Genomic DNA, 24,548 nt, shown 5'->3' on the forward strand with positions numbered 1-24,548 from the left:
CTGGGCAAACACCTTCTCCCAGAGCCACTGTGGACGCAGGGAGCCACAGGTGGGGGGCGCTCTGGGAGCCAGACTCTGGTCTCTGTTAGCGGGCATCGGCACTGACTCTTTGGCTGGAGGCACCGGAGCAGCAGGATTCTCTGTCCCCAGGAACGCACCTACCCACATAAGCACAGGTGGGCAGGCATCGCAGGGGAGGAGGAGGCCTTGAGGGTAGCTGGCCACACCCATGTGTCCAGCCCCAAACTAGGCCCGGGGTATAAAAATGCATCCAACCTTGCAATCTGGAGCCCACATCACCCTCAATCCACCAGTGACTCTGCCATGTGTATCTGACAGCATTGCCGGGGCCGAGCTCTGCGCCTGACGTGGTGGGGCTGGAGGACATGGACATGGGATCAGCCAGCAGGCAGATCACTGCGGGGTTCTGGACTAGGGCAGAGTGGGGAGAGGAAGGCCGTCTGAGGGGGGACGCTCGGGCAGGGGCCCAGAAGAGAAGGAAGAGCTGGCCTGGGGGAGACTGTCCCCACCGAGGGCGCAGCAAGGACAAAGGCCTGGAGGTGGGAAGAAGTTTCAAGGTGACTCCTGCCCTGTAGAAGGCCACAGAGTCTGGAGCGGATCCCTGGAGGACGTGTGGCCTAGGACCAGGGCTCTGGCAGAGAATCTGGGGTTTGGTCTCTGTCTAGCAAGGAGTCATGTGAGAGTTTGGACAAGAGTGGGACATGGTCCTGCTGCTGGGGGAGATTGGAGCACAGGGAGTGAGCGTGGGAGCAGGGCAACCCCCTCGGCACTCAGCCACACACAGGACAGCGCCTCAGCCCTGGGGATGCTCCTTGGTGAGGGGAGCAGGCACAGACCCCTGGGGATGCCGGGTTTACCCCCGCTCCACCCTGGGTGGGAGGAGTTAACCTGGAAGGGGCGGGAGCATGAGCTCCCGGCAGAGGGGACATGGGGACAAAGTTACGGATGGAGATGAGAAACCACCACAGCCTGCGGAGAGTGACAAGCAATTTGGCGTTGCTGGAGCCTGAGCTCGAGGCCCAGCACCTGAGTACAGCCGGGACAAGTCCCAGCTGTACCCGTGGGGCCGCCGCCATGGCCCTCAGGCTCCTGACTGACCAGAAGACTGTCAGTGTCTTGGGAGCACGCTCCACCGAGGCCTCCAGGCTGCTCCCTGCCAGGTCCATCTTCCCAGTAGCACCATGAACCCTCTGGACCCTGAGCTCCATGTGGTCATGTCCCCAGCACAGCCCAGAGCAGGAAAGGGTCTCCTCCTGGGCCACAAGTCCCACGGGGGAGCAGGAGGGCCAAACATCCAAGGCCAGGGCTCCAGGCAGCCTGTGTGACAGTGGGTGGGGACCCTGCGGCTCCAGCTTGACCCTTGAGGGGAGAGTTCCCTGCTCCCATGAAGGAGCCCGTTTGAGCCGCCATCAGCAAGGCTGGGTCCTTCCAGGTCCCCAGTGCCAAGCAAAAGCCAAGGCTTGGCAGGAAAGGTAGAGGGGGGCCAGGGAGGACCACCTGCCTGTTTCTGTAATCTCCCCCTGACTGCTGGGCAGAAGAAGTAGGCTAAGATTATGAGAGAGGGCGGACAGTGGCCTGGGAGGACACCCAGAGAGGAAAGAGAGGGCATCTTCAGAGAGGGGGAATCCAGGAAGGCTTCCTGGAGGAAGTGGTTTTTCAGCAGAGCCTCCCAAGAATGGAGAGGCTCTGTAGGTGCGAAGACAGGAAGCAAGGACCTTCCAGGTGGGGGGGAACAGTGAGGATAAAGGCCTGGAGGGTGGCTGAGAGTGCGGCCACATTTGGGGAGAATCCAGAGGAAGAAGGGGCAGTTGCCCCTTCAGCAAGGGAGAAGGGGAGGAAGGAGACTGTCCAGCTCAGGAATAAAATCCCTGTAATTGGGGTCATCTGCCAAAAGTGGGCCCTGAGAACAGAATTCCAAAGTCCAGTCTGACCAAGAGAACGAGCCCCTGACCCCCTCCCCGCCAGCTCTCTCCACTGTGCTCATGCCGGAGTCACCTGTTCGTCTCTGCAGATCAGCTCAGGAAGGCGGGCCAAGGAGCCCATTTTACAGATGCAGAGACTGAGGCTCGCAGACGTGGTGAAGAAGCTGGCACATGGCTTGGTGCCGAGAGCTCCCTGACCTCTCCTGCCCCCTTAGCCCATCAAATTGACACATGTGGTGACTTTTTTTTTGGTATCAAAATTTGACCCTCGGTCACTATTTTTCCAATTTTTTTGTCCTGACTGTAGAAAATATGACAAATCCAGAAAAGTGTAAATGAAAAATTTTTTGCTTACCCAAGAGTCCCCCCTCCCAGGCATAACAGCATCACCATTGTGCTCCTTCCATTGTTTTCTGTGGGTATCAGTAAACAAGATCCCTGGGTGGTGAAAACGGTTTGTGTTGAACTCCTAACTGAAAGGTTGGTGGTTGGAACCCAACCAGCAGCACTGCGGAAGAAAGGCCTGGAGATGGGCTTCCGTAAAGATTGCAGCTAAGAAAGCCCTGTGGAGAAGTCCTACTCTGTCACGCATGGGTTGCCATGAGTTGCAATGGACACAACTACAATGGGCTTGGCTTTGTTGTGTTGTTTTGGGTACAGGGAAGCAGTTATTTTTTAAAGTGGGTTCACACCACTTTTTTTCTCAACATGCACAGCTACCTGGGCCTCTCAGTATTCTTTGAGACACTGAGGCCCTTGTGCACACACAGGACAGGAGGGCCCTGGACTGGGCACCTGGGTGGGAGCGAGGAGGGGCTCTAGGGGCCGTTTTGAAGGCTTTGGTGCAGATCCTGTTGCTCTCCAGCAGCGTGGGGCCTGTTTGCCTCTCCCACCCACCCACTTGTCCACGCTGCCCACTCTGGCCACAGGGGAGCAGACCCAGGGGAGGATGAAAGGACTCTGTCCCTGAACCCCTGACATCCATCAGCCCCGCAGCTTGCAGGGACCCCCTCCCCAGCTCCCCACACACATCAGCCCACCGAGTGGGGCCGTTCTGTTCCTCCACACTTTTCCTCTGGGGCCTGAGGCCAGTGAGCCCTGCATAAGGAGCAGTGGCAGGTGGGGACCCAGTTCTGTAACTGAAAGGTTCTCAGCTGACCCCAAGTAGGGTGTGGGGGGCCAGCCCCTGCAGAGGGGAAGGACTCTGGACTGCCTTACCAGCCAGTCGTGGGTGGAAGAGGAGGGGCTGAAAAAGTGGCCGGCCCAGGACCAGGGGCCTCTGTCCCTGGTGAGACTCAGTGCCCAGGATGAGCTCAGACCCCTGGGCCCTCCTGTGGAGTGACGGTGAGGGCTGGCAGGAGCCCACGCCTAGAATCCCTCCTCCAGTTCCTCCCACCCCCCACCTTGCAGATGACAGGCGTTTTCCTGGGGGAGGAGAGGACGGACTCCCACCTCTCTTGGTCTTGCGTCTGTGGACAGGTGTGCACAGGTGAGCCAGTGGGGGCCCTGCCCGCCTAAGCGGCTCTGTCCTCTTTGCCCACAGGCTGCGCAGCCCCTGGGTGCCCTCGTGCCTCGGGCAGTCCCACGCACTGCAGGGCCGGCTGGCCAGGTCCTCACCCTCGCTCTGGGACAGGTAACATACCTGTTGTCTCCCCCGGCTCCTTGGTGTCTCTGCATCTGTCCCCAGACATCCGTTCCCTGTCTGTGTCCAACTCCCTGGGGAGGCTGAGGCCCAGCGCGGGAAGGCTCTCTCCTGGGCTTGAAGTGCATCACCGCCGCCACCACCACTCGGTCCTTGGGCTGGGGCCTCCCGAGGGCACCCAAGGGGCTGGTGGAGGAAGACGAGGAGGAAGAGAAGGCTCCTTAAGGTGGGGCAGCACTGTGGGGGCCTCTCAGAGGCAAGGAGGGAGACAGAACCGACACACACAGGCTGTAGGCTTAGGTTCCCATCCTGGTCTAGCTCACCAGGGACGGGGTGGAAGCAGGTGACCTCACAAGACAGGAGCGGAGCATGAGCCTCAGCAGGGCTCCCCCAGCTCCCGGAGCCCCCAGCCCCCCAGAGTCAGGTGTGTGGCTGCTGGGCACTGTGCCTAAGAAGGAAGGGCTCCCACCCCAGCCTTGTATGTCTGTAAGGGGCTGTTTCCCTGACCCGCCTCAGGCGTTTGAAGCCACATCCTTTTGGGGAGGGGTATGAGCATCCGTGCTTTACAGACAGGGAAACTGAGGCTGAGGCCAGGCCAGACTTGGGGCGCTAGGTGGGATGGCGGTGCTACCCAGGTGACCGCAGACCCGGGTGCCCAGTCCAGGGCCCCCAGGACTAGGCAACAGGCCCTGATGGGCGAGGTGGGGTCACTATGACCCCTGAGGGCTCCGCCCAGGGACCAGGGGTGGCCGTGCCCATCCTGCTGGGCGTGAGAGGGCAGAGGAGGGTGTTGGGCATGTTAGGTGGGGAAGCCTGTGGGCTGTCCACGTGGAGAGGCTGGTGGGTGTCCAGACCCCATTGGAGACTTGACCTGAGAGGGGCCCATGTGTGCCAAGCGTGAGGTTAGTCCCAGAGATTCTCCCTGAGCTGTGTGATGGGGAGAGGGCTGGGGGGTCCAGGGTGGGCGTGAGGGCTGGCAAGGAGTGCAAGAGGAAGGAGGCCCCATGAGGCACAGGATGAGGGACAGGGAGCCCAGAGGTGACCTTGGTGGGCTGTGAGGGGTTGTGTTGCCTCTGAGAGGAGAGGGGACGGGGTGGGGGGACACAGCCAGGCACCTAGGTGGAGAGCCTGCAGGGAGCAGGCAGGGAGGGGTACAGGACTTGGAGCGGGGGTCATGTTGGAGGGTGGTAGGGCGTCGCTCAGTGTCTGAAAAGGCCAGGGGGACCACTGAGGCTCAGGTGGAACCAACTCTGTGCAGAGGTAGGTCTATGCCGGGTGTCCCCTCCCCAAAGCTGTCCGACCCTCCCCCTCATCCACCCCTCCCAGTCCTGTCTGCTACACCCGAATCTGGGCAATTGTCACCGTCTGTCCCCTGCAGACAGTGGGCTCTGTGGGGTGGAGACTGCTGTAGGGCACTGGGCACAGAGCTGGGTGGGTGGCAGAGAGGAGAGGAAGGACTAGGAGGAGGGGGTGCTCTGTGGAGTGATGTCAGAGGTAGGGTGTGTCAGGAGGGGCAGCTCTGGGCCAGGACAGGTCTGAGCTGTGAGTGGGGTGGGGGGCCAGGAGAAGCCTGTGGGTGCCCCCCGGATGGGCAGAGGAGGGTAAGGGGATGCAGCAAGCTGGGGGTGGGGGGCTCAGGAGAATGCATCAAGGCTGGTAGGTGCCAGCTCAGGTGGAATGGTGGGCGGGAGGTCCTGGGGGGAGGCAAGACTGAAGTGGCTTCGTGGGTGGATGGACAGCACCCTCTGTGACTGTCCTCACCCTGCCCCCCGGGTGGAGAGGATGGGCCAGCGCAAGTTACCAGAAGGGCTCAGGCCCCAGGGCCCAGCCAAACTGGTCAGAACCGGCCGATGCTCTGAGCCTGAGAAACTGCGTTGTGGTGGGCAGGTGCAGGTGCAGGTGAGTGGCTGTGAGTGCCCATGGGACCCACACGTAGCCGCCCGGGGTCCATATATGCTGTGTTGTCTGTCTGTCTGTCTGTCTGTCTCCTGGCTGGTAGCTTATCTGTTTGGTGTCCCCAGCGCAGACCCAGTGGCATGCAGTGTGTGGACAAGTGAATACTGTGGAACCCGTGAGGCTTCTAGGGCCACACTGTGGCATCCTGCTTGCTGGGACCCTCAAGGCATCCTCGTCTAGGGTCTTCCAGCTGCCTGGGCTTTCTGAGCTCCCTACCTCCACTGAGACAAAAGGCTGTGGCTGAAGCAATCTGGGGCAGGGGGCAGTGGGGGCCAGGCTGGAAGAGGTGGGGCAGTCAGGGACAGCTGCCTGGAGGAGGCTGGACACAGCCCGGGCAAAGCTGCAGGCAGGCAGGCAGCATCAGCCTCAGGCACTCTGCCTCAGGGTTCCCGCTCCCTCTGTCTGCATCCTCTTTGGGGCCTGACTCTTGGGAGCACCCACCCTGCCCTTCTCTGGGGTTCTCAAAAACACAAGCAGCTATTCTTATTTTTGAAAATATAGATCTGGGCAGGAATCTGAGAATGTGTACTCAAGGTTTGCTGGGTGCATACCATGGTAGCCACGTGGTTTCTTTACAGAGCTGGGGAAACACTTGCCCAGGGCCCCTGGTCCTGGAGGGCACCTCCTGACGGCCACCATCCCCCTACTCGGGTTTGGGGTCTGGCAGGCCCAAGAGGGTGGGCCCTTGCCCCAGAACACAGCACATGGGCAAAGCCGGGGGTCCCAGTTCCAGCGGGATACCCCAGGACTTCCCTCCTCCAGGTCCCACAGCAAACCCACCCCAAGTTACCATCCAAAAGGGGGATGGCTCAAGGTGGTTCCCCAGGGGTTGTGCTCGTTCCAGCATCAGCAATGGGCTTGGGCACCCGCTCTACCGGGCAGCTCTCTGGTGGGCCCCTTTCAGAGCCAGGAAATGGCCTGCTCTCCTCCCCAACCCCACTGACTGCCAGCTGCGCCTGGCCAAGTGATGTCCTCAAGGCACGAGCAGTGCCCAGCTCTGTGCCCAGCCCAGCTCCATGCACGATGCTGTTGAACCCCCTGGCCTTGGCAAGATGGGCATCCAGCTCCGCTTGCCAGGGGCAGCCAAGGCTTGGAGTGAGTGGACAGCTTGGAGCACATGGCCAGGACTGGCAGGGGGTCTGGGTGCTGGCAGAGCCCCCTATCTGCCCCCCGAGGCTGGGCTGGATTTAGCTCTGGGCTCGTCTGTACCACCTGGCTTTGCTGCTTCTATAGTGTGGAGGCATGTAGGCAAAGTCTATGGCTCTGGCATCTGGTCAGCAGGGTCAAATGACCCCAAAGCCTGAAAAGCAGCTTGAGTCTTCACTCCACTTGACCCTGAGGCCCACCAGGACCCATGATGCCCCCTCCCCATTGTCCTCTTCCACAGTACAGCAGAAGTCAGCACTGCCCCCCTGCCCCCCACCACATACATACTCAACCCTTTGCCCCTTCTGTGGTGCTCAGCCAGCCCCTGGCCTCCACCTCCCAGGGTTCTAATGTGTGGCCAGGGCCTAGAACTCCAGGGGCCCATCCCAGCTTCTTCCTGCTTTCCTCCTGTCCACTCACATGTCAGCGTCATACCAGCTTGTAGCAGAAGGGATTCAAGAGTCAGAGCCAGACTGACTGAGTTAGCCATGTGACTGAGGGCAAATATTTGACCTCTGTCCTGACCTGAGCACAACTTCAGTTCAAGTGACTTGATAGTGGGAGGCTCAGAAGAATGGTTTACCCTGCATCTCCCTTGGAGCTGGGGTTCAGCTGGGTTGTGTCCCCTGAGCGAGCGTACAGAGTTCAGGTCCTTGGGGCCCCACCTCAAGGAGCCTCCAGTCGGTGGGAGGAAGTGGAGCCTCAAGAGGTGGCCACCCAGGGCCGCAGCCCTGCTAGAAGGAAGCAGCTCTTGGCCGCAGGGCTCAGCAGAGTTTCTGCTGTGAGCAGCCTCAGTTTCCCTGTTTCAGAGGCCTGCACCATCCTTCCAGAGGCTGCCTGTTGAGTGGGTGTAGTGGCCCACCCTCTCCTTGGCCCAGAGAGGTGGCACAGCCTTCTAGGCCCTGCGGCTGGGGGCACATGGCCAATTCGGGAAAGAAGGCCTGGTCCTCGGGTGGCACAGCCCACTCCAGGGCCCCAGCGCCCCGCCCTGGCTATGAAGGAGCAACGGAAGTTTGCTGTTTGGTGTCAAGTGCCACCCGAGGTTGCTTTTCAGGGGAGGGAGAGCTGGTGGAACCTCCTGACACCCCGAAACACAGTCACCGGGTTTCTGGGGTCCGGTCGTTTCTTCTACGCCAGCCAGTCCTCCCACAGGATCCCAGAGGTCTTACCTTCTGACAGGAACACTGGGGGTGGGGGAATGGGGGTGGGGGTGGGGGGTATTCCTGGGGCCGGAGGGCTCAGGTCTGAGTCCCTGCCCCACCGGCCGGACGTCTCCAGCGCTCCCTGGAGGGAGCGTGTCTGTGTGCTTGTGTGTGGTGCGGCCTGGATAACACACTGGGCCCTGCTGGCCCGCGGGCCTCAGTTGCCGCGCTCAGCGCCGCGGCCGGACCCCCACCGCGTGTCGTTGCAGCGCGTTGCAGGATCAGAAGGGCGAGCTGCGCAAGCGGCTGTCCTACACGACGCACAAGCTGGAGAAGCTGGAGAGCGAGTTTGACTCCACGCGCCAGTACCTGGAGGTCGAGCTGCGGCGCGCACAGGAGGAGCTAGAGAAAGTCACGGAGAAGCTTCTCAAGTAAGAGGCAGGGCGTGGCCCAGGTGGGACGGAGCGGGGCCCGTGTGCAGTCCCCAGGGATCAGCTTCTAGGCTGAGTTTGGCCTCCCACCCTAGCTGTTGCCCCTTAGGAGTCCAAGGCTCGGGGAGCGCACGCTCCTTCTCCAAAGTCCCACTTAGTGCCAAGAGCGGCAAAGCCAGGATTTGAACATGAATCTGGCTGCTTTTCCCACTGTCCCCTGGGGTCCCTGAGGGAAGAGCAGGCATCCAGCCCCAGAGGTCTAATATCCACAGAGCTAACAGTGTTAACAGTCGCAGTGTTTAGGGACTGTTTCCTTGAGCAGCATGGAGGCTAGTGATGTGTCTGTGAGGTGTCCTGGAGGCTGAGCAATTACTGTCTTGAAAAACCAAACTTTTCTAAGACCACTTTCTTCCTGCACATTTAAGGTGGATATTCTAAAACTTACCACCCACCTTCCGGCCTTCAGCAGGAATGCAGGCAGCCTTTGCCGCTGGCTCGGCCTATTTTAAACATCTGCAGCACACAGGCCCCAGCCGCTGCCTCCCAGAGGCATTGGCCGTGGGCTGTTGGCACTTCAAGGAGCCCTGGTGCTGCAGTGGTTAAGCGCTTGGCTGCTAACTGAAAGCTCAGCGGTTCGAACCCACCAGCCGCTCCACAGGAGAGAGATGAGGCAGTCTGCTTCTGTAAAGACGACAGCCTTGGAGACCCTGTGGGGTCGCTAGGAGTCGGAATTGGCTTTTTGAACATCAGTGTCAAGTGGGAACAAAGCTTGGGCTCGGTTACAGCTCTGGCTCTCCCACTTGCTGCTTTAAGTACATCTAGCCTCGGTTTCCCTATTGGCAAGATGGGGCAGTAACCCTACACACAGGCTGCTGAGAGACTTGAGGCTGTCCCCAAGCCCCCCACCGCTGTCACACTCACTATGTGGCAGAGGTGGAAGCACAAGCCACCTGACTCCCACCTGAAGCTTGCCCCCACCTTCCCCCTCCTCTAGGGGAAAAAGGTATCTATCTTAGAGTGCTCATCAAGTAGCCAGCATAGCTTCTCTTCCCCACTAACCTGCTATCGCACCTCCACACCTGCAGCAGACCTATAAGAACTGTGTACTGGGCAGGGCCGGGTGGGGGAGGGGGGTAGACTGGCTATGAGTGAGGGTCTCTGGGAGGTCACAGGGGCGAGGACAATGCAGTCTCTGACCCGGCCCAGGAAGGCTTCGCCCAAGTGAGTGTTAGCCGACGTTTCCTGTTCGGTGTGGAGGAACATGGGGGGTGGGCTCAGGAGGCTCCACCGTGGGGGTCTTGGGAGGGCCAGGCCTGCACGATAGTGACCCATCGCCTCCTGTCCCAGGATTCAGAACAACTACCTGGCCCTGCAGAGGATCAACCAGGAGCTGGAGGACAAGTTGTACCGCATGGTGAGGGCCACCACCTATCACCCCACCCCCACCCCATACCTGGCCCTGCCCAGGCCTGGGCTCTCCCCTGCCCCTTGGGGAGCTGCATGTGCAGGTCTAGTCTCCTGGCACCTCTAGTGAGTTGGGGGGTGGGCCTGAAGCCCAGTCCCTCTCAGGATGAGAAGTCAGCAGCCAGGTGTGAGCACCCCAGCCCAGGAAGCGTACAAGCAGGGCTGTAGGAGAAAGCCCGCCAGCCCAGATACTCGGCCTGGGGGACCAGAGTGGCTGTGGGGGCTGAGGCTGAGCCTCTCGTGGTGTACCGTGCTGGCCCCATAGGGTGGGGGGCCGCTGGGACTGTCTGCAAACAACGCTGGGAGCACCACGTTGCTATCTTTCGATGGCTTCCATTCACCGCTTCCATTCCTCCTAGACTTGGCCCCACTGAAGCGCACAGCCTGGGGGTGGCTGGGGAGGTGAAGGTGGCTGACATGCGGGCCAGCCTTTGTAAGTGCCAGGACCCGTGAGGGGAGAGTGAGCCCAGGGCTGTAGGAGCCCAGGGCATCAGGGCAGGCTTCCAGAAGGAGGGCTCTGCCCGGGCCTGCACTGGGGAGAGTCAACAATAACCGTAACAATAATAATACCCCGGCTCACGTGGGAGCTGGTGGGTGGCCCAGGTTCAGTGCTGAGTGCAAGCCATCCTCACTCAGTCATCACCCAAACTCTTATGAGGCGGGATGTTACTGTCCCTATTTTACAGATGAGGAAACTGAGGCTTGGGGATGAAGTGACTTGCCCAAGGTAATCTGGCTTGTCAGTGGTAAGGCCAGATTTGAACCTGGGTCATCTGGGCTCTTAACCCATGCACCCCTTGGCCCACAAGCACTTCATTGTCAGCCACTACCAAAGGGCACACAGGAGGCCTAACTCAACCACTGGGACCAGCACCAGCCTCCCTGGGGACCCTGTATCACCTGCCGCAAGGCCCACGGCTGCCCACGGGGGCAATAGAGACAGACTTCCAAATGCCCAGCACAAAGCAAGGTGCTGGAAGTCTCTCATGCTCCTCCCTGGTGGGGCTGGCCTGCCAGGAGCTGACCGCTGCCCGCTGCCTGCCTCCTCCCCCACCCTCAGGGCCAGCACTATGAAGAGGAGAAGCGGGCCCTGAGCCACGAGATTGTTGCCCTCAACAGCCACCTCCTGGAGGCCAAAGTGACCATCAGCAAGCTGTCAGAGGACAACGTGAGTGCCATGTGTGCCAGGCCTGCCTGGGGGTTCAGAGCCTGGACAGAAGGAGTGACCCCCATTTCCTGGATGTGGGGGGTGCCGTGGGGAGCAGGTGTAGAAGGTCACCAGGAGCTGGGGGTGTCATGAATGGTCAGGGTCTGGAGTTCAGGGGAAGGTCACCATGTGGGTGTGTTTAAAGCCATGGGCAGATTGAGATCCCCAAGGGGGGAGGGCAGATGAGAGGAGGGAGGCCCCAGGATAGAGTCGGGCTAACTCGGAGGAACTGCCAGTGGGGATGGGGGACAGAGGGGACACCAGGCAGGTGTGGTGGCCCAGAAGCCATGCAGGAAGGTGCTCCATGAGTGAGCTGGCCAGCTGCTGAGGGGCCGGGGGAGAGGAGGCCAAATGGCTCTGGTGACATGGATGCTACCAGCTGAAGGGAGGGGTGGGCTACAGAGAAGGGAGGCCCTGGAAAGCCCAGTGCGGACAGCTGTGCCAGGAGTGTGGCTCCACCCGGAGACAGAGATGGAGGCAGCTAGGGGCACAAGGCCAGACCCTGGACAGAAACGGCTTCCAGTCCTCCCAGCCTCTGCAGGGATCACTTGCATGAGGAAACGGAGGCACAGCCAGCTTTGTGATGCCCGGTCTCTCAGGTGATTGCTTGTAGGCAGAGCCAGAATTCAAACTTGGGGCTATCTGACTCCAGAGCCCTGTCCTTTCGACTTCACCAGGCTGTCAGTAGCCAGAGCCCCTGCTGCTGCCTGTCCCCTCTGTCTGGAATGTCCCCACCAGCACTTCCTCCGTGGAGCTAGCACCTGTGCCCCGGGGAGGGCTGTGTGGCTGTTTTGAACCAGCAGCTTTGGGCACGGTACCCAGCCAGGGGCCGTGGACATGACAGATACTGTCCAAGATTACCCTCTGGCCCAAGTGGCATCCCTATGGCTGTGGCCTGGGGGGGGGGGGGGGCGGTGCTCAGAGGCCAACCTAGACTGGCCAGGCAGTGCCCACAGCCCTTGGGTGCCAGCGGCAGTGAGCATAGGGCCTCACGGGGTGCTAATTCTCACCTCTCAATGAGGCATTCCCAGGAGGCCCAGGGGCATGTGGAGAGGGTCAGAGACTCAGGTGCCCTCCATGACGTGGCCAAGTCAGGACCCTCCAGCCTCACTGCAGTATGGAGGAGGATTGCTCCAGGCCTGGGTGTGGCGAGAGGACAGAGTCCCGGGCCTCACACCGCCTGGCCTGGCCTGGTCATGGACGAAGCCCCCAGCCAGGAGCACTGAGCGTGGGGCACCGAGGGTGGGGTCAGCTGCGTGGCAGGGCCTCCCTGAGGGGGTCCTGGGGGAAGGAGGGACGGAAGGCCCAACCATAGGCACACGCAACAGAGATTTCCAGAGACAAGGCTAGCCCCGGTTCCTGCTGTTTGCATCTGTTTTCAGCTCAGCAGGCTGAGCCTGTCCCCACCGGTACTGGTCACATAGCTACTCCCTTCCCCCCACCCCTGCCCCTGAGCTCTGCCCAGCCCTGCAGCCACCTCTGAGAAGGGAGCCGGGAGCCGAGAGTCTGTGACCAGAGGATGGCAGGGCTGCAGGCCCATTTCCTTGCCCCTCATTTCACGCCTGGCACTTTCCGATAAGTTCTCCTTGGAGGGGCTCAGGGAGGCCGCCAGCAGTTTGGGGGCAGGGGGACCCTTCTCCTATCACTGTCCACCCTGTCAGAGGTTCCCACGGTGGCACCGACAGGGCAGAGCCCCAAGTCAGACCTCCATTAGGCAGGCGGAGGGTGAGTCCCTGAGAGGTGACCAGCAGGGCAGTCCTTGTCCCGCCAGCCACCAGTGCCCCGTCCATCAGGGACCTTGGCAAGGGGTGAGCCTGTGTGCGCCAAATGCCTTCTCTTTCTTTTAGGAGCTCTATAGGAAGGACTGCAATCTAGCGGCCCAGCTGCTGCAGTGCAGCCACAACTACGGCAGGGTCCATAAAGTGTCCGAGGTAATGTGACCCACCTGCAGCCAGGTCCCCCCATGGTTCCCCGTGCCGCCCCACTCTGCGGCCCTCACCACCCCACAGGGGAAGGCGGGTGAGCCTGAGGTGTGGAGACCTGCAGCCCCCTCTGCGCTCACCACCTCCCCTAGCTCAGCAGCCTCCGGCCCTCACTGCAGTGTCCTGCTCCCCCCAGCGGCCTCCTTGGCCCTTCAGTCTCCAGGAGACAGCTCCTTGTCCTCCCTGAAAAGCCCATCGCTGAGCTCTGACATAGGGGCAGGACCCTGTGGCGTGGGCACAGGCACTAAGTGCCAGTTTCACAGACAAAAGGGCTGGCCAAGGCCCCACGGCTAGCATGTGGCAGAGCCAAGGCTCGAACCCAGTCCTCATGGTGCCAGAGCCAGGCCCACCACTGAGCTGGTGCAGGGCCCACCTGCCACCTCTCTTCACACCGAGCCTATCCATGTCCCCCTTCCCTGGGCCTGGGCCCACCTGAGACACTCACAAATAGATCAAACAGTAGCGCATGTCCCCCACAAGGTACCAGGCACTGGTGGGCCCACGGGGTACCTGGCCTGGCTCCCTAATCTTTGTTGCATCTGTTTCTGACTGTGTCTAGTTTGGGAGTACCCGGCCGGGGTGACTGGGGGTGGGAGTGTGGGGCTGGGGTGGGGGGCAGGAACTGGGAACTGCAGCCTCAAGGGGGCAGGACCAGGGGTCATGGCAGCCCAGGCTCCAGCCTCTCCGTGCCTCTCCTGTCGGCTCTGCTGGGCCGGGGGGCACTGCTGGGGTGGGCAGAGATGACCAGGGGTCCTCAGACACAGGAGCTTATGAAATGCAGAGCCCAGGCCCCAGCTCTAGCTCACGTGGTTTGAGAAGCCCTGGGGAGGTCCCTGCTCATCTGTCTGCCTGCCTGCCTGCCTGCCTGTCTGTCTGTCATGGCTGGCAGCCTGGGTCTCTGGCCCGTGCTCCCACCACTCATGCTGACTGACCGTGCCCCCTCCTGCGCCTGCTGCAGCTGCCCTTGGAGTTCCAGGAGCGCGTGAGCCTGCACTTGGAGCAGCACGGCTGCAGCCTGCCCTCACCGCTCTGCCACCCGGCCTATGCCGACACCGTGCCCACCTGCGTCATTGCCAAGGTGCTGGAGAAGCCCGACCCTGCCAGCCGGTCCACCCGGCTGTCAGACGCCGTGGCCCACGGTCTGGCCTACGGAGACAGGCTGGAGCCCCCAGGCCTTCGGTCTCCGTACGAGGGGGACATCTACTGCAGTGACGCAGCCCTCTACTGCCCCGAAGAGCGGCGGCATGGCCGGCGGCCCAGCGTGGACGCATCCGTGAGCGATGCGGGCTTCCTGCGGGCCGAGAACTCCATCGACAGTGCAGCTGAGGAGGAGGAAGAGGAGGAGGCCGAGGCCGCAGCCTACCCTGCGGGCTTCCGGCGCGACACCTTCCCCAGCTACACCAGCTCGCTGCCCACGTCGAGCTCCTACTCCAGCTTCAGCGCCACGTCTGAGGAGAAGGAGCACACCCAGGCCAGCACGCTCACCGTCTCCCAGCGGGCCATCTACCTGAACAGCCGTGACGAGCTCTTTGACCGCAAGCTATCTGCCGCCGCTGCCTACGAGGGCAGCCCGCGCTTCGCCAAGGCCACGGCCGCGGTGGCCACACAGCTCGAGACCGAGGTGGGCCCAGCCTTCAAACGGACCATGTCACCCTACCCCACCAAGCCCTTACGCTTCCCAGCCTCCCCGGGCCCCCAGCAGACCCTGATGCCCCCCGACCTATGGAGCCTGCAGACCAATCCGGGGTCCGCCCGGCCGCCGGGCCAGTGGCACCCTGTGAGCGTGGATGACGTTGGTGCCTACTCCTACCCGGCCGGCACCAGAAGCCGAGCCTCACCCTGCGGCTTCTCTGAATGCTATTACGGCCGCGGGGCCAGCTCGGGCAAGAAGGTAGAGCCCCGCGCCAGCCCCCTGTATGCCACCTACAGGGCAGATAGCTTCTCAGAGAGGGATGACCTCTCCCAGGGCCACCTGGTTGAGCCCTGCTTCCTGCGTGCGGGTGGTGACCTCAGCCTGAGCTCTGGCCGCTCGGCTGGCCGGCTACCCAGCTACCGGCCCAGTGAGGGAGACAGGGAGCGGCTTGGGATGAGGCTGTGTGGGGCAGGCAGCAGCCCCGAGCCCGAGCATGGCCCAGGCTATGGCAGTGAGCCCAGTGCCCACAGCTCCCGGGATTCCCTGGAGCCCAGCTCTGTGGAGGCTTCTCCAGAGATGCGCCCTGCGGCCCTCCTGAGCACCCAGCAGGCCTTCCTGCGGACTGGTGGCCCAGGGCTGAGCCGCAAGGACAGCCTCACAAAAGCCCAGCTGTATGGCACTTTGCTCAACTGACCACCTGCCGCCGGCCACGGCCATGGGCCCAGCCCCCCCTAGTCCTACCCAAATGGTACCTAGAGGGTGGGGAGGAGACAGTCTCACCTATGCCCAGGCACTGAGGCCATGGGCCCCCCCACCTTAGCCCTGCCCACTGTGGTACCTGAGAAGGGAGAAAGCCTCACCTGGGCCCAGACACCAAGGCCGTGGCCCCACCCACCTTAGCCCTGCCCACCGTGGTACCTGAGAATAGAGACAGCCTCACCTGTGTCTAGACACTGAGGCCATAGGCTCCCTCGTCCTAGTCTTGCCCATGTGGTACCAGGGAGGGGAGGCAGCCAGCCTCCCCTCTCCCCCAGCCCCCAAACAAGGAGCCCCAAGAAGAGGGCTGCCTTCTGTTCCTCCTTACCTTCACCTCCCCCACCTAGCCAGTAAGAACCTGAGAACCCAGCCCCTTGCTCGCCCAGCCCCCAAGATGGAATGTCCACCTGGAAAGTTTTTCACACACCCACATCCTTCCCATCTGAGATAAGCATTCCCTCCTTTCCTAAAGCAAACTATTTGTACAGAGAAAAGGGTCTTTCTTAGTGCACTGGGCCTCCAGCCCCCTGGACGACAGCCTTGCATTTCCAACACAAAGGTCCTTTATTTTTTGGATGAGGTGGGGAGTGAGGGGGCTGCCCTAAGTAGTGATGGGTGGGATCCCGTGGCAACCAAACTCCAAAAGGGGGAACACCCCAGCCAGCCGGTGGCAAAAGGACCCCTAAGTTCTGTCCATACCAAGGGGAGCTAGAGGGAGTGAGGGAATATGGAGATGTTTTTAAAGTCTGTTTTTCACAGTGTGGCCGACACACCACCCTGAGCGCTTCCAGGGTCCCCAGTCCCCCGGGGGGCTGGGACAGTGTCCGTGTGTGGCCGGTGCTCCTTCCTCCTGCCACTGTCCTGCTTTCTGCACCACCTCACTCTGCCTCAGACGTGACGAGGTCCCCGACCCCTGGTTTCCGTGGCTTGCGCGCTTGTTGTCTGTGATGCATGCCCTGTCTCAGCTAGTACTGTATTTTGCCTTCATTAATAAAAGACACAGGTGGAATCATTTGGGTCTTCGTGGTTTCTTCTCCCTGGTGCCTTGTGGCTTCCAAAAAATGGGGTCCTTGGTGTCCTGCCGTGGAGCCCTGTGCAGTGGTTAAACGCTCAGCTGCTAACTGAAAGGTCAACGTTTCCAACCCACCAGCCACTCTGCAGGAGAAAGATGTGGCAGTCTGCTTCTGTAAAGATTACAGCCTTGGAAACCCTATAGGGCAGCTCTGCTGTGTCTTACAGGGTTGCTATGAGTTGAAATCAACTCAACAGCAAGGGTTTCTGGTGTTCTGCCAGCGGCCGCCCTCTCTGCAGGCCCACCCCAGCATCTAAGTTACTGTCCGATGCTGAGTCTTTGGGTTTCTTTTAGCCCACTAGACTGACTATTGCTCTTCTATACAATGCTCTTGGACGTTTTCCCTGTATTTACTTCTCTCTTCACTCTTGCCTGCGTCTCAGACTTTGCCTCTGCCTAAAAGATTCTTTAGAACCTCAGTGTGGGCCTACTGGTGACAAGCTCACTCGGTGTTTGTTTCTCTGGAAATGTCCTTATTTTGCCCCAGTCTCAAAAGGTCTCTTCCTCACAGACAGACTGTCAGTGGGTGACTGCTTGCTTTCCACACACAGGAGATGACCTTGGATTATTCCCTAGTTTCCAGCATTGGTGTTGGGAACCAGCTGTGATCTGGGGCCATTCCTTTGATGGTTATCTGGCTTTCTTCTCTGGCTGTATAAGATCTTCCCTTTGACTCCGGTGTTCTGCAATTTCCCAGGTATGTCTGGGTGGACTGATCCTTTTAGGATTCACAGGGAGTTGTGTATCTGTGGATTGGTGCACCATATTTTTACACAAATAACACACACCTACTAAGTGCTCCCACACATACTTTGGACATGTTTGCCAGGAGGGATCAGTCCCTGGAGAAGGACACCATACTTGGTAAAGTAGAGGGTCATCGAAAAAGAAGACGACCCTCAAGGAGATGGACTGACACAGTGGCTGCCACAATGTGGTCAAGCATAACAAGGACTGTGAGGATGGTGCAAGACTGGGCAGTGTTTCATTTTCTTGTACGTAGGGTCACTATGAGTCGGAACCAACTCGACAGCACCTAACAACAACAACCCTCCCCCCACGAGGTATTTTGGTAAGTGCTCTATGCAATTTTTTTTACACATTGCTGTAAAAAAAAATTAGCATAGCACACTTATGAAAATATCTTGTGGGGGAGGGGAATGGTTGGCAAACAAACATAGAAGGGGCACGTTATTTGAGTAAAAATATGGTATTTCATCAGTTCTGGGAAAAACTCAGCTAGTATTATTTTTTTAAGTATTTCTCTGCCCCATTCTCTCCTCTCCTTCTGGAGCTCCCATCCAACCTATGGCTACTCTCTAGCTGCACCCTCCGTGTATCTGTTACCTCTCTCCTGTATTAACCAAACGTGGGTCTCACCACGCCACACAGTCTGTAGGATTTCTCTTCCAACTCACTAATTCTCTTTGGCCACGTCCATTCTGAGGCTGAACACATCCGCTGGGTTTTTAATTTTGATTATTAAAGTTTTCACTTCTGGAAGTTCTGTTTGGTTGCTTTACAAACCTGCTATGCTACAGTTTATAGGTTCCTATTCTCTGAGGGTATTTTCAAGCTCGCCTTTTATTTCCTCAAATGGGGTGGGCGCAGCTGTTTCACAGTCTGGGTTTGACACTCCCACCATCTGCAATCTGTAGGTCTGTTTCTGGCGGTTCTCACACATGGCTGCCTTGTTCCTTTGTGTGCCTGGTTATCCTTGATACATGCTCACCAACACCCTTGGAATTTACTTGGGGGGGTTCCCAGGGCCTAGGCTGGAGGCCCCTCCTCCAGAGAGGCTGAGTGTTTACTCCTTCCAGGTGCCTGGGGGCACTTTCCATTGGGCACCATGTCAACCCAGGTTTGTGTCTTGAAGCCCCCAGCCCACCAGCTTAGTGTGGCTTCTGGGTGAGTCTGCCTCTGGTCAGCTGGGCTGCAGGTGAGTGGGCAACAGTGGTGGTCCCCAGCCTCCCTCCACTCACCTGCTTCCACAGAAGAGACCAAACGGCTGCTGTCTCTCCTCTTCTGCACCCGGAAGCTGCCTTCCTGAGCTAGACGGAGGCTGGCGGGGGGTAGGGGGGTAGGGTCAGTTCACTTCTCTGGGTTGCAGTTTCCTCATATCAGAATAGACTGGGAAGAAACCGGGAGGATGAGAGGGAGAAACGCCGGCACCTGGCACCCAGTGGACACGGAGGGGTCCCTGGGGGGTCACCTGGGTTGCATCAGCCCCACATGGCAGCTGTGTGACCCTGGGGGGCCTCTTGTTGGCTTTGCCTGGGCCACCCAGCTCTGACCTCCCGGGGTCCATGGAACCAGAAGTGCCCAGGCCTGGGCAGTAGGGCTGGGAAACCCAAGAGCCCAAATTTTAGGGTCCCAGTCCCCACAGTGTCCCCTCTGAGCCTGAGGCCCTGAGATGGCTCCAGACCTCACAGAGCTGTCCTGCCCATGGCCCCCAGAGTCAGCCACAGCCTGGGCTCTGAGGTGCCTATTCCCAGAGAACTAAAGGCTGTCAGAACCCTGCCCAGAGCTGGGGGGTACCACCCTCAGGTCCAGCACCCCAAAGAGCAAGCAGACAGGGGCCTCTGCAGGGGCCTGGCCAGGGTCAAAGGGCCCGGCAAGGTGGGTCTTGGAGCGGGCAGGGGAGAGGGTGATTCCTCCACCAAAGGCTCCTTGGCCAGCTGCTCCCAGCCCGCTGCCTGGCTGCCCAGCAGGGCCCAGAGAGAGATCGCGTCGGTCAGGAGGGAGATGGGCTGGGCCAGGGCACCTGTGGCCAGCAGGTGGGATGAAGAGCCATGAGACCCCAAACACACCAACCGGTCGCTTGCCTGGCAGGTGGGCTGGGCCAGGACCCCCACCCACCACAGGGCAGCTAGCAGCAAAGGCGGGCACGCACCAGGCCCGTCCCGCACACCTGTCACACAGCCTCACCTGTAATCCTCACAATGTGGCTTTCATGCTGTAGGTGCTGTCAGGACGCACACTTCTAGGAGAGGAACTGGGACACTGAGGGGCCGCTCGGGTTTAGCTGGAGCTGGCAGGCCCCATGCTGTTGAGCGATGAATAGGAGTTCACCAGGGTATTTCAGGCAAAGGAAACAGCCCAGAAAAGGCCCAGTGGTGGGGGATACCTGGTGAGTCTGGCAACTCTTCAGTGCTTCCATGTGCCTCCTAGGACTGCCAGTCTGCCCCACAGCAGTCCTTGGCTGTTCTGCTTTTGGACTTTACCAGCTCAGCTGGTTTGGGAACCTCTGAGTGGGGGCATGGCCTTGCCCCCTCCTTTCTTTGACCCCTGTACCCAGGCAGACAGAGCAAGCCACATGTATTCTCTCAATACTGATCCTGTCACCCTCAATTGGGCCCACTGTGTACCTCCACTGTCCTCAGCCCTTGTCCGCCCTGCGGGCTTCTCCTCTGCCCACACCAGGCCCTTGCAGGGCTGGGCTCTGCCACTGACTGACCATGTGACCTCCGGCCAGCTTCCTCTTCTGGAGCCAAGGACACTGGTTGATGGCATTTGCAGAGGCCTCCCCCTCCACCCAGTTGGGTGATGGTGTCAAGGGATGCAGTTGGGGAGGGAGCCCAGGCACAGGGAAGAACACAGGCTTCAGGGTGGGGATCCCATCAACTACCTGGTGGCCCCACCAGCCTCGTCTCTTCAACGGCAAAGTCACAGCCACACTCAGTTCAGCACATAGCCTCACACTGGCCTCTCAGGAGGAAACGGCTTCCTCCCACAATGACTTCCTATCTGGCATTTGAGCCCTACAGGTGAGGATGAAGGTGCGCGTGGCCCCTGGTGGGGGGTGGGAACAGCCCACAGCCTCTTTTTTTGCGGCTCACCATCTCCCAGTGTTACTCTCTCGGTTTAAAGCTGTGAACAGTAGACTGCCTGGCACCTTGCAGAGGGTCAGTCTGTGAGAATACTCTTTTCGAGAAAGTATGTGGAAAAGGAAATGGGGCCAGTGCACCCCTCATTCTTCCTCAGCAGCCACCTAAGGCGGGGGGCACACAGCTGAAACACCCCCAGGGACTGACTGGGCAACCGCATTCACGGAGGGAGAGAGCAATAGAAAGCCAGCACGGGGCGGTCTCCTGGGGAGCTGGACCAAGGAGCCCTGGGTGCCCCAAAAGGCCAGAACTCAGGGCTGGCCCACAGCAACCAGTGCTGGAAAGAAAAGGGTCTCAAGGGCACAGGTTTGAGTGGTATCTGCCCCAAGTGCAGTTAAGGGGTGACAATCTAAAAGGCCCTTTCCTTGGCATCCCCTCCCCAGTTTGTTCCAATAGGCCCACTCTACAGATGAGGAAACTGAGGCTCAGAGAGGCAAAGAGCCTGCAAAGGCTCCATGTGAGCAGGTGATGGGGCTGGGACCTGAAGCCAGCTCCAGGCTCCAAACTCCATGGGGTCAGAGGGCAGTGGCTGCGTGCTCAGCACAGACAGGCCTCAGGGGGACAGGGGCCCATTTGAGGACAGTCTGTACCTGACATTCCTGTTAAATGAGTGGCAATATTAACATGTCACAGGGAGCAGACAGCACACAGTGCTAAATGAAAATCAGAAAGCCTCCACTTCAGGGGAGGAGTCACCAAGGTGCACCCTGGGTAAGTGAGCAGGATGTCCATCAGCCTCCAGAGTCTGGGGCTGGCAGGAAGGTGGGGGAGACATGGAGACAGGTGAGGGAGACTGAGAAGGGCAGGCCTTCCTCCACCCAAACAAGGATAGAACACCTTCCCTATGGACCCCAGAAGTCCCCAAGGGGCCCTGGGCCAAGAGGGAGACACACTGGAATAAATATATTTGCATACCAGCCCTTGACCAGTAATGAAGTCACAGAGGGTTGGCCAAGCAGGTGACCAGGCTGGAGTCTGGCCCTGAAGTCCTTCCAATCATGTCCCAGTACACTCCCCTGTGTCCCCAGCCTGAAGAACCTGCTGGACTCCTTCCTACACAGCACAGGCTTGATCTTCTTCAACATTCACAGCACACCTGCAGGTCGGCTCTGACACCCACTTTACAGATGAGGAAAGTGAGGCTTGGAAACAGAAGCAACCTGTGCAAGCTCCAGCTGGGACTGGGGCCCAGGATCAGTGAAGCAGAGCCAGGCTCCCGCCTCCTCCCGTGTCCGCCCTCTGCCTGGCCGTGACCACCCTCTGCCTGGCCGTGGCCTCCTCACATCTACCACCTCTCCCACTGATGCCCTTGCTGGGGACAACTTCTCCTCTGGAAACTTCCAAGGCCTCAGGAACTTCCCGTCTCAAGAGCTTGGCACCTGTGGTCCTGCTCTGACTTGCTGACGGTCCCTGGGCTCTTGGGGCATCCCTCTGTCTCTGGTCCTGGTGGGTTAGTGTGCACCGGCCTGCCCTGATCCAGCCTTCCTCCTAGCCCGACTCCTCACGGACCCTTTCCCCTCCACAGCACTCCTGTCCCTGGCATGTGTCAGTGGCGGTGGACAAGCAGGGGCCATGCTGCTGCTGAGGGAGCGGGACAGGGCTGAGCAGGCTGGGCCCAGGGCCTATGCACTGGCACAGGGTTCCTGAGGGAGAAGAGAGGCCCAGAGCCCCTACTCCTGGGGCTGCCCCATCCCATGCCCACCCAGGACTGGTGGCCTCCAGTGGCCCAGCAAGCCAGGAGGGGGCACAGGGCAGCTGCCCACAGATACTTGGCACTGAAACAACCAGAGAAACAGCACAGCACGGGTGTTTATTGACCATCTCCAGCACCAGCCAGATGCTCCCACTAATCAGTCCTCAGCCCTGAGACGAATGGGTTTTTGTTCCCATTTTACAGATGAGGAAACTGAGGCCTAGAAAGTGGTGAAGGCAGTTCTGTCCAGGTCTGGCTTCAAAGCCCAGGCTCTCCCAGCCTCAGTGCCCCACCTCCAGGGAGCTGGGCCGGGAGCATTCGGAGCACCTGCAATGGGAGACTCAGTGCCAGACCTTCACGTCCCCCTCCCAGGAGCAGGTGGCGAGGACGGAGGGCAGCACAGGGTGGAAGGTGGTGCCGACGCAGGCCTGCGTGTGCCCCTGCAGCGTGCGTGCCCGGCTGGCCGTGCGGAAGCTGTATAACAGGACCCGGCCATCGGCGCTGCCCGTCACCAGCAGGTCCCCGTCGGGAGAGCACTCACAGCCCACTGAGTAGCCTTCCACCTGTAGAGGGCGACATGGGGCGGGGGTGAGCGGGCAGCACCCAGTGACTCACTCAGTCTCCCAGGCAAGTCTGTGAGGTAGTGGTATCACGCCCATTCTCCAGAAGGGCAAGCTGAGGCCATGAGCAGAAAAGGTGCTCATCCAGGGCCCGGAGCAGGCAAGGGGCAGAACTGGGCTTCACACAGCACATCCCCAGGGGCAAAGCCTGAGCTACTCTGGGGGCTATAGGGCTTTGCTGCGGGCCCTGTTGCACACAGTTATCTGAGGAGATTCAGCCAACAGCTGTGGAGCTGCTGGAGCTTGGGCTCACAGACCCCGAGTCCTCAGCTCCATCCTGGAGGGGTGGGCCCCAGTGGGGAAGGGGAGAGACGTAGAGGTGGGCCTCCTGCCCTGTTCTAGCCTCTTTTCCCACCTGTGACCTGTTCGTGCCGGCAGACTGAGGCCTGGGGTGGGGCCAATGTGGCCAGGTGTGGCTCAGACCCTCGAGTGGGTACCATGACATGTGGTCACACAGAAGGTCCCTCTGCAACCCAAGCCACGTCCTTACTGGCGCTGTCTCAAGGGAGGCTCTGGGGACAGTGCTCACATTCAGGGAACAGGAATGGGGTACCTTGTGTCCCTCATAGCGCCGTCGTCTGCTCATCCGGTAGGGCCACACGGCCGAGAAGAGGGCCAGGTAGTTGCCGTTGGTCTGCGCCAGGAACACAGGCTCCCGTGGGTGCAAGGTAAGGCTGGGGCAGGTGTACCTCTCCTGAGGGGCAGTGGGACCACAAAGAGGGTTGGAGACTCAAACTTGTGGCACTGACAGACAGCCGGCCTGGTACTGGGCCTGCGGGACCTTGTCCTGCCCTCTGCCCAGGCCTTGTCTTTGGTCAGCATGCGCTTCCTGTGGCTGCCATACCAAACGACCACAAACTCAGTGCTCACAGCTCCCTGTGGCTGCTGTACAAAGTGACCACAAACTCAGTGCTCACAGCTCCCTGTGGCTGCTGTACAAAGTGACCACAAACTCAGTGCTCACAGCTCCCTGTGGCTGCCATACCAAACGACCACAGACTCAGTGCTCACAGCTCCCTGTGGCTGCTGTACAAAGTGACCACAAACTCAGTGCTCACAGCTCCCTGTGGCTGCTGTACAAAGTGACCACAGACTCAGTGCTCACAGCTCCCTGTGGCTGCTGTACAAAGTGACCACTGACTCAGTGCTCACAGCTCCCTGTGGCTGCTGTACAAAGTGACCACAGACTCAGTGCTCACAGCTCCCTGTGGCTGCTGTACAAAGTGACCACAGACTCAGTGCTCACAGCTCCCTGTGGCTGCTGTACAAAGTGACCACAGACTCAGTGCTCACAGCTCCCTGTGGCTGCTGTACAAAGTGACCACAGACTCAGTGCTCACAGCTCCCTGTGGCTGCTGTACAAAGTGACCACAGACTCAGTGCTCACAGCTCCCTGTGGCTGCTGTACAAAGTGACCACAGACTCAGTGCTCACAGCTCCCTGTGGCTGCTGTACAAAGTGACCACAGACTCAGTGCTCACAGCTCCCTGAGGCTGCTGTACCAAATGACCACAAACTCAGTGCTCACAGCTCCCTGTGGCTGCTGTACAAAGTGACCACAGACTCAGTGCTCACAGCTCCCTGTGGCTGCTGTACAAAGTGACCACAGACTCAGTGCTCACAGCTCCCTGAGGCTGCCGTACCAAATGACCACAGACTCAGTGCTCACAGCTCCCTGTGGCTGCCGTACCAAATGACCACAGACTCAGTGCTCACAGCTCCCTGTGGCTGCCTTACCAAATGACCACAAAGTCAGTGCTCACAGCTCCCTGTGGCTGCCTTACCAAATGACCACAGACTCAGTGCTCACAGCTCCCTGTGGCTGCCTTACCAAATGACCACAGACTCAGTGCTCACAGCTCCCTGAGGCTGCCTTACCAAATGACCACAGACTCAGTGCGCACAGCTCCCTGTGGCTGCCGTACCAAAGGACCACAATCATGGTGGCTTAAGGCAGCATGCGTGTATTATCTT

At 59.8% G+C, this 24,548-nt stretch overlaps 2 protein-coding genes across 5 annotated transcripts in view; one reads left to right on the top strand and one right to left on the bottom strand.

Annotated features, from left to right (window-relative positions):
- The first annotated feature begins 948 nt into the window (after positions 1 to 948).
- BEGAIN (brain enriched guanylate kinase associated) lies at positions 949 to 15,254 on the top strand. The gene is made up of 8 exons (XM_064291864.1): positions 949 to 1,128; positions 1,246 to 1,352; positions 3,463 to 3,576; positions 8,099 to 8,260; positions 9,608 to 9,674; positions 10,785 to 10,892; positions 12,779 to 12,862; positions 13,872 to 15,254. The coding sequence occupies exons 1-8, from the start codon at positions 949 to 951 to the stop codon at positions 15,237 to 15,239; spliced, it is 2,190 nt and encodes a 729-aa protein (XP_064147934.1). The 3' UTR covers positions 15,240 to 15,254.
- Positions 15,255 to 22,052: 6,798 nt separating this feature from the next.
- The window catches only part of WDR25 (WD repeat domain 25), a 173,937-nt gene continuing 171,441 nt past the window's right edge, over positions 22,053 to 24,548 (bottom strand). For all 4 annotated transcript variants that reach the window (XM_064292976.1, XM_064292977.1, XM_064292978.1 and 1 more), the window contains exons 6-7: positions 23,128 to 23,268; positions 22,053 to 22,517 (exon numbers count right to left, since the gene is read on the bottom strand). In XM_064292976.1, coding sequence (XP_064149046.1) covers positions 22,296 to 22,517; positions 23,128 to 23,268 — 363 coding nt within the window. In that variant the 3' untranslated portion in view covers positions 22,053 to 22,295. The remainder of the gene's footprint in view (positions 22,518 to 23,127; positions 23,269 to 24,548) is intronic.

This window comes from Loxodonta africana, chromosome 10 (assembly GCF_030014295.1).
Source record: "Loxodonta africana isolate mLoxAfr1 chromosome 10, mLoxAfr1.hap2, whole genome shotgun sequence".
Taxonomy (NCBI): Eukaryota; Metazoa; Chordata; class Mammalia; order Proboscidea; family Elephantidae; genus Loxodonta; species Loxodonta africana.

Coding starts and splice junctions, on each gene's coding strand:
- BEGAIN (XM_064291864.1), top strand. CDS start 949: ATGGGGACAAAGTTACGGATGGAGATGAGAAACCACCACAGCCTGCGG. Junction 8,261..9,607: donor GTCACGGAGAAGCTTCTCAA/GTAAGAGGCAGG, acceptor CTCCTGTCCCAG/GATTCAGAACAACTACCTGG. Junction 10,893..12,778: donor GCAAGCTGTCAGAGGACAAC/GTGAGTGCCATG, acceptor TCTTTCTTTTAG/GAGCTCTATAGGAAGGACTG.